Genomic DNA, 8,978 nt, shown 5'->3' on the forward strand with positions numbered 1-8,978 from the left:
CCTTTTCTCTTCAGAAAAAGTTCCCTGAATCTAATCTCTGTTCAGCTTTTTCCTGACCATGACCAGTTACAACTTGTAACCAATCCTCCTAAATGATGCCAAACATCCATAACCCACCAAGTGACGAAAAAATGTCTACCCCACCTCTTGAGAATGCTCTAGACTGCTTTCTGTTGTCTGGGGGTGACAACATCTTTAGGGGACCCTGAGAAAATTGGGATAATGGTCAAGTTCTGGGAGAGCTAGCCTTGTTATTTTTTGTTTAGTCTCTGTGTTATGAGAAAGTGTAGAGCTTATCTGAAGTTCTGGCTGGAGTAGTCTGTGAAACTGGGCCATCTCAGGTAGCAGATTTGAAATTATTTTGGATGCCGAATTTTGAGGAAACTGCAACAGAGATGTGCCGAGAGACTGGAACACCTGGGATACTTGTCTTTATTGGTGTTTGGGAATTTTTCTTCTGAAAACACATGAACTTCTAAAGGTAACATATATATCCACATTAACACAAGTGTGGAATGCATGTGTGCACAAGTCAGCTAAAGGTTATTTTTTTAGGCTATGTTTGAGCAGGTAAAAAGGCATCTTTAAACTTTATAAGTCCATTTGTACTGCATAAGCAAACTAATATAAATCTCCATCCATATGAAAGGATGGCATGTAATATAAGTCATGAGGACTCTGTAGCCAACACGATTTATCATGTCTCATCCAGTCTCATCCCGTCTCAGGGCTGTCCCCACAGTAGATGGATCAACATATACAACACCTGTCCTGTAGTCTTTCTTGGTTTCTTTCTTCGTGCCTACAGCCAAGAATTTCAGGAGGTCTCCCCCAATAAAATTTGGATCTTTATTCATTTTGAAAAGAACCATTACTTTTTGTTTCCTATGGAAACAAAGGCATAACCTCTCTCCTAACACAACATATTTTCTGACTTCCATTTTGAAGTTAAGACAGTCTTAAAATATATAGGTTGAAGTTAGCAGTCACCATAATACAATGTCTCTTAGAAGTTGCTGTTTTTTATACATTAGCATTAAAAAAATTCAAAGCTAACAAAGCACCATACAGGATCCAGACACCTATTTATTTCCCATCCTTACATGGCTTATTCTTGTTATATTACTTTACTCTATCTTTAAAAACTTTATTATTTTTAAACTATTTTTTCTATGACTGCCTATACTCATTTTATTTCCTTTCTTCAGCATTTTTAAGTATACTGTACTACTTAGAGTTTGTGTGTGTGTGTGTGTGTGTGTGTGTGTGTGTGTGTGTGTGTACCTGGCTTTCTGCATGTCTGTAGTGTTCTCTGATCAGGTAAGATAAGCCTTCAACATCCAGGCTACTGCCCCACAGCTCTGATGGGTGGCTCCACCCCTCTTGGTTCCTTGAGAGTTTAGCCTCATGCCAGTATGGGAGCCAAGCTCACTACTCCAGCCTTAGGATCTTGCTGAGCACACTTCCCTGAGTCCCCTTGAGCAGCAGCCAGCTGTTGTGAGTGCTTGCAGAGAGGCCCACACAGCAACTGCAGTGTCTGTGTCACTGCTGGCATGACTTCTCCATCCATGTGGTTGTTCCACACGTTAGAGCACCAAATGTACTAAGTCTTTTTCTGCCCCACCAGCCGGTTCCCAAATAATGACCCTGAGACGTCATATTGATTATGAAAGCTCCACCTATAGCTTAGGCTTGTTGCTAACTAGCTCTAATAATTAAGTTAACCCATTTATATTAATCTATTATCACCTCTTGCACCCCCCGTTTCCACTCTGTGTCTCCTGGCATCTCCCATGTGCACCTCTTCCTTTCTGTCCCCAGAAATCCTGCCTATATCTCCTGCCTCGCTATTGGCCATTCAGCGTTTTATTACACCAAACGTTAATACATCTTCACACAGTGTACAAATATCCCACAACACTACTCCATTCTCCCTAGTGCTTGGATTACTGGCGTGAATCATTAACCCAACTCTGTTTGGTTGTTCACCAGGGGTGTGGTCTTGGACAAGTCATTCTGTCCTCACCAGGCCTCATTTCTCTCATCCATAAATGAGAACAGAGATTCCTTTTAATGAAAAATGGCATGGTGGGGCTCCACAGTGAAGGTTTGAGAGGCCTTTTATACTTTAGGGATGGTTTTCCTTTTTTGTTATCATCTAAAATGTCACTAGAATTGTATTTTAATTTTATATACATTTCCGAATATTTAATATTTTCCTCATCCACGTTCTTTATTATATATTCCTAAGCAAAGTTTATTACAATATCTCATATAAAACACACATCTAGGCAAGTTCATTTGTAGATGTTTTGCATTAAAAGTTTTAATATTATTTATTTATTTATTTGTTGAGACTTGGTCTCACTATGTCCTGGAACTGACCGTGCAGACCAGGCTGGCCTTGAACTCACAGAGATCCTGCTACCTCTGCTTCCAGAGGTATTGAGGTTAAGGGTGTGTGTTACCACACCAGACTGTATTGGAAATGAAACCTACCCTCCCTAATCAGAGCATACTAGAGTCTTTGGTTCTCAGTGCGGATCTACCCACACCCCACTATAAGCACACACCATGCCTCCAGAGAAGTAGACTGACAGCATAATGATCCTTTGTCCCCCCAGGAGACTGACCAGTCAGGATGTGAATAGCGTGGCTCAGCTTGGCAGAAGCTCAGCAAATACAGCCTTGAGGGAGAACTGGAGGGAAGTAGCCAGTCCTAGCTGCCTGCCAATTCTGGGGCCAAGTCTCAAAAAATAGCTACCTAGGTACCCTCAGTTCCTTTCTGGTCTTAATGGTTTCCTGCAGCATTGCCAATCGGTTACAGTGGAGCTTTGTCAAGGACCAAGTTTGGAAGATCGGAGACCTTGAGGGTCTGGCTTTGCTTAAGGAAAGGGGCTGTCAGCAAAGCTCATTTCCCTCCTTGGGCTACCTCGCTCAGAATGGCTTCTTCTAGTACCATCCATTTTCCCGCAAATTTCAATATTCCATTGTTTTTTTTTTTTTCCGCTGAGTTGTACTCCTTTGTGTAAATGTACCACATTTTCTCTAGTCATCTTTTGGTTGAGGGGCATCTAGGCTGCTTGGAGTTTGTGGCTATTACAAATAGTCCTTCTATGAACATGGTTGAACAGATGTCCTTGATGTGTGATTGTGCTTCTTTTGGGTCTATGCCTAAGAGTGGAGTTGCTGGATCTTGTGGTAGACTGATTCCCATTTTCTTGAGGAGTCACCATACTGATTTCTAAAGTAGTTGTACAAGTTGGCACTCCTACCAGCAGTGGAGAAGTGTTCCCCTTTCTCCACATCCTCTTCATCATAAACTGTCTTTGGTGTTTTTGATTTTGGCCATTCTGATAGGAGTAAGATGGTATCTCAGAGTTGTTTTGATTTGCATTTCCCTGATGGCTAAGGATGTTGAACACTTTCTTATGTGTTTTTCAGCCATTTTAGATTCTTCTATTGAGAATTATCTATTTCGTTCCATACCCCAATTTTAATTGGATTGTTTGGTGTTTTGGAGACTAGCTTCTTGACTTCTTTTTATATTTTGGAGATCAGCCCTCTGCCAGTTGTGGGGTTCATGAATATCTTTTCCAATTCTGTGGGCTGCCGTTTTGTCTTGCTGACTGTTTCCTTTGCCTTACAGTAGCTTCTCAGTTTCAGGAGGTCCCACTTATCAATTATTGATCTCAGTGTCTGTGCTACTGGTGTTATGTTCAGGAAGCTGTCTCCTTCAAAGGTATTTCCCACTTTATCTTCTAACAGGGTTAGTGTGGCTGGGTTTATGTTGAGGTCTTTGAGCTATTTTGACTTATGTTTTGTGCATGGCGATAGGCTTGGGTCTATCTGCAGTCTTCTAGACATACGCATCACTCATGCCAGCACCATTTGTTGAAGATGTTCTCTTTGTTCCATCGTATGAATTTGGATTGTTTGTCAAGAATCAGGTTTTCGTAGGTGTGTGGGTTTATATCAGGGTTTTCAATTCTATTCCTTTGGTCTACCTGTCTATTTTTGTGTCAATACCAAGCTGTTTTCAGGGCTATAGCTCTGTAATTAAACTTGAAATCAGGGATGGTGATGCCCCCAGTAGTTCCTTCATTGTACCGGGTTGTTTTGGATATTTTTTTGTCATGGGAATGAACTGAAGCCATCAGGCCCCGTGGCAAGCACCTTTAATGAACTGAACCATCTCAACTTGATTCTACAAATTAATTTCTAAAGACTGTCCCAGAAGTTAACATGAATAGATGCATTTTAATAAAGCTCTTGTAACTAGACTGTGCATATTTCTTGGTTTTGTCAGATTTCTGGTCACTCTAAACTTGACCTTCCTACATAATCACAAAAGGAGCCTAGCTAGTGCCCCTTCTCTCATAGGGCAATGTTGCAAATGTTAAGTCTGTTGTTAAGAACAGTATCCGGCATGAGGTTACTATTAATTAGCAGGTGCTTTTAGAGAGGTACTGATGCTACTGTAGAGAAGAAGAAACTGAAGTCTGACATGAATTTTCTATAAGCACACTCCGAATAAATTTGAACCGTCGTCTCTATCTGAAACTTTCCTTCTGCAGTGAGAAGTTCCAACATGGGGACTGTAGATCTTAAAGTAGGTTTTCTGTAGAACCATTTACTGAGTTATTGGGATAGAGAGGGTGATAAATCAACAAGGCCTCCCTCTGTTCCTTCAGAGGCAGCATTGCTCTGAGACACCGTGGTTCCTTGGCATATGGTTCATGTGTAGATAGAAGCAGAACAAACTGAATGCCCACACCAACAACAGTTTCTTGCAGTTGGAGATTTTACTGTCATAAAGCCAGCCCAAAGCCCACCACAAACTATTATGAATTTAAAACATCATCAGCAATTAGTTAGATAATGATGGACACAGCAACACTAAGCTGGCTAAGGACACTCACTCCCAAGAAGTAGGGTGGCAGTTTGCTTCTCTGAGCATAACCTTGTGGGTTTGAGTTGGTTTTGCATGGCTGGGGAAAGCTGAGAAAAGATGGGTTCTTGGACTTTGCACAGAACTCAGCTTCATAAAGATATCAGACAGTCTATCTGAGCATGGCTCTCTAGGCAGTATCCTGGGTCTTTTGTTTCTCCACATAAAGTTGCTAATTGTTCTTTCAAGGTCTGTGAAGAATTGTGTTGGGATTTGGATGGGGATTGCATTGAATTTGTAGATTGCTTTTGGCAAGATTGCCATTTTTACTATGTTGATCCTACCTATCCAAGAGCATGGGAGATGGTTCCAATTTCTGGTATCTTCTTTAATTTCTTTTGAGCCTCAAAATTCTTAGGGTACAGGTTGACCTGACCTAGTGAGAGCATAGAGACCCTAGTCATAAAGCAGGGGAAACAGCATGGGACAGAAGCAAGTCCTCTGAATGTAGGTGCCAGCTAGGAGGCCAAGTCAGTCTAAGGGAGCTCTAACTCTGGAACCATTGTTTAGCCCTAGAGCACCAATGGACTTTCAGAGCCCATTCCCCATGGAGTGATAACATCACAGCCCAGATAGAGCAAGGTGGGCCCAGTCTCTCCCTCACAAGATATGGCAGAATTTGAAGGTCTGTGGTGGAGGACCTCTCTATCCCTGGGGATAAGTTGGGGGATGGGGTCCTGGAGGGTGCAGGGGAATTCGGAGGATTCGAGGGTGAGGGTTTGGGGGCAATGGATATGTAAAGATGAGTAGTAATTAAAGAATTTAAATTCAAAAACAGAAAAAAGTTATAAGAGCTAGCCAGAAATAAGCCTAAGATAACACCGAACATTCATAACTAATAAAGAGCCTCTGTGTCATGATTTGGAAGTTGTCTGGTGGCCCAAGAGAAAGCTTGTTACAGCACATGGCTGCTCTTTCAGAAGACCAGGATTCAATTCCCAGCATCCACAAAGCAGCTCGCCATAGTGTGAATTTTCAATTCCAGGGGATCCACAGCACTATTCTGGCATCCATTGTGCATTTCACACATGTGGTATAAAAACATACATGCAGCAAACACACATACACATGAAAATAATTAATAAAATGTTCTTTGGATAAAATAGGTTTTCTAAAGCTATAAACATAACTCCATATGCTTACTTTCATTGAAAGATATTTTCTTTCCTTTTCCTCCGTTTTTTCCTCTGGGTAATTACAGATGTATCTGTTCATGTGTGTAGGGATGAGGGTGAGAGGCAGGGGTGGTTGTGAAGACCAGAGGACAATTTATGTAGTTCTGTGTATCCATCTTTAAAATGGTTTTCAAAAGAAGATTCTTTCACTGGCCTGGAAGAATTCAACAAATGGGCTAGGCTGGCTGGCCAGGAAGTCCCAAGGATCTGCACTGCCTTCACAGTGCTGGGATTACAAGCAACATATCACCTCCCTTTTATTAAAAATAGTTTTTCAAGACAAGGACTCCCCCTTTTTCTTGCTCTCTCTGTCTCTCTTTCTCTCCCTCTAAATAGAGATACACACACACACATACTAACTGAATCATGGTTCTCTGTGTGTTCCTAGATGTCCTGGAGCTCTGTGTAGACTACTCTGGTCCCAAACTCATAAATCTGCCTGCCTCTGCCTCCTGAGTACTGGAATTAAAGGCAAGCAACACCATCACTCAGCCACAACTAGTGATTTTTGGGTGGGTTCTGCGGTTCAGACTCAACAGGCCAGGCACATCACTGACTGGGCTATCTGCCTAAGCACCCCAGCCCCTTTTTTCTGTATTGTATTTTGTTTTGTGACTGGGACTCATTTACCCCAGCTGGCCTTGAATACACTATAGTCTGGAAGAACCTTCTACTCAAATAAATAAAATAATAAATCAGATAATAAAAATCCCAAGAGACTTGTGGAAACTAAGAGGTTTTCAATATACAATTCTGCAAAAAGGGACTCCAGCACAGAAAAAAGGCATAAATGACCAAGTTGGGGCTGGGCATTGGTGGCACACGCCTTTAATCCCAGCACTCATTAGGCAGAGAGAGACAGGCAGATCTCTGTGAGTTGGAAGACAGCCTGGTCTACAAGAGTGAGTTCCAGGACAGCCTCCAAAGACACAGAGATACCCTGTCTCAAAACATAAAATAAAATAAATGGCCAAGGTGCCGATTTGGCACCAGACAGTGTTTTTAGAAAAACATATTGAGAGATATTCCTGTTCTCTCCTGTAGGCTTGTAGGACTTGAATCCCCTTAATTCCCTCTATCATTTGCCTAGGACAAAAACCTCATCCAATAAATAATTTGGGACTTGAGTCTGGCCCCTTGTGGTTGCCAGATTCCCTAATCTGAACCAGCTAAATTAATGAGCACAGCACTTGTAACTTTCTGAAACAAAAAGGGCTAGTGACTAGCTAGGGAAGAGGGTCTAGGAGCAGCCTGCTTGTCTGTCACTGTGATGAACTCTAGCTCACCTCATGCTGAGATTGGACTTTAACAATCTCTTTCTTAACCTCTTTTTTCTTCTCTGCTATCCCCCAAGTGCTGGGTCTACAAGTGCACACGACCACTTCTCCTAGTGAGATTTAGCTTATCATTTGACATTACCATGTGGTTTAATACATTCATGACATGGGTTTATGAACTAAGGTTGCTGTCTGAAGCTCCCAAGGAATCAAGGTGTGCTTTTACTGTTAGATGGGTCATCATCTTGTTCATGAGATTGTTGTGGTCATTGGATTTCTTTTCCTGTGTCCTCTCTATTTTCTCCTGGGGAGATGCTGTGCTCTTCCAGAGAAAGCCTCTGCCACCCAGATTGCAAGAGAACCCCAAATCTACACAGGCAAGGAAAATTCGGTCCATGGCTGTCAGTGGTCGTTTCCTGGTATGCCCTGTATGAATGAAGACAAACCACTTGGTGGAGGAAGCTGGTTCTGCAACAGGGTGGAATTCCAACACATAAGGTCCCAGGCAGGAGTTGAGCTTGTTGGAGTTGCTCTAGTGGAATCAACCTGCTCTGCAAAGGGAACTGGGTGTTCCTGCCGGGTCTTAACTCGTGCCTATTGCTTGTTTTCTTCACCCAGATACTGGCGGATGCTTGCCTGCCTTCTGCTACCCTGTGCCAAGGGTAGGCCCTGCCCTGTGCTGTTTTAGTAGCTGTGTGCTCCACTGAGATCCAGGCATGGAGGAAGGCAGACTGTGTTGCACTGTGTGTGTGGTAACCAGGCCTCCCGGGCAGGAAGTGACATAACAAAGAGACCCATATTTAAGCAAGGAGAAACAGAAAGTGTTCCCTTTCGCCTTCACCTCCCCCAGAGGCGGCATGTGAGCCACTGGCAAGACAAGGTGCCAATAAAAGGCATCTTTTGTAAGATAATTCTTATAAAATATATAGATTTATGATAATTAAGACAATGGGCCCCTCCCTTTGTTATGGACTCTGGTAGCCTCCAGATAGTAGGTACATACTATTTTCTTTTTTACTTGGACCATCCACTCTATGACAAGTTTGTAATAACTCATCATTTCTATACTCAAATTTTTCACTTTATTTTTCTGTAATGATAGATTTCTGTGTTCTATAGGATGATTACATTGGGATGTTCTGGCAAAATACTGTATTCCATGACCCTTCAGGGCCTTGGACTTACATCTGTGTGTGATAAATATGACATCATTCATAAAATGCTGCCCATTAGGGCTGAGGCCTCACCCAAGCCCGGATCCCAGCAGATAGTAGTGTGATGTGTTCAAAAATGAGCAAGAATATACTTGTCTGCCAGAACCCCAAGACAACATATTTGAGAGATGTAGCCATACCCTGGCACCCTAGGCTCAATGACAACTTGGGATATCTCACTCCCCCCCACAAACATGTCCCCAAGGATGTGATGGCTGGTCTGGTCTTTTGGACAGAGGGTGACCAGTAAGATGCTTATATTTATCATTATCTATACCTCCCAAGACCCCATCAGATTTTCCACAACTTCAAACCCAGGGCAGCCATTTGCGAGGTACCAACCATCAAACACAGGACCAGA

General features: G+C 42.4%; 1 protein-coding gene across 1 annotated transcript in view; it reads left to right on the forward strand.

Moving 5' to 3' along the window:
* The first annotated feature begins 7,798 nt into the window (after window positions 1-7,798).
* LOC113837018 (sperm motility kinase 2B-like) overlaps window positions 7,799-8,978 on the forward strand; it is a 5,039-nt gene continuing 3,859 nt past the window's right edge. The window contains exon 1 of the mRNA XM_035449049.1: window positions 7,799-7,822. Within this exon, the coding sequence (XP_035304940.1) occupies window positions 7,799-7,822 (24 nt within the window). The remainder of the gene's footprint in view (window positions 7,823-8,978) is intronic.

This window comes from Cricetulus griseus, chromosome 8 (assembly GCF_003668045.3).
Source record: "Cricetulus griseus strain 17A/GY chromosome 8, alternate assembly CriGri-PICRH-1.0, whole genome shotgun sequence".
In the NCBI taxonomy this organism is placed as follows: domain Eukaryota; kingdom Metazoa; phylum Chordata; class Mammalia; order Rodentia; family Cricetidae; genus Cricetulus; species Cricetulus griseus.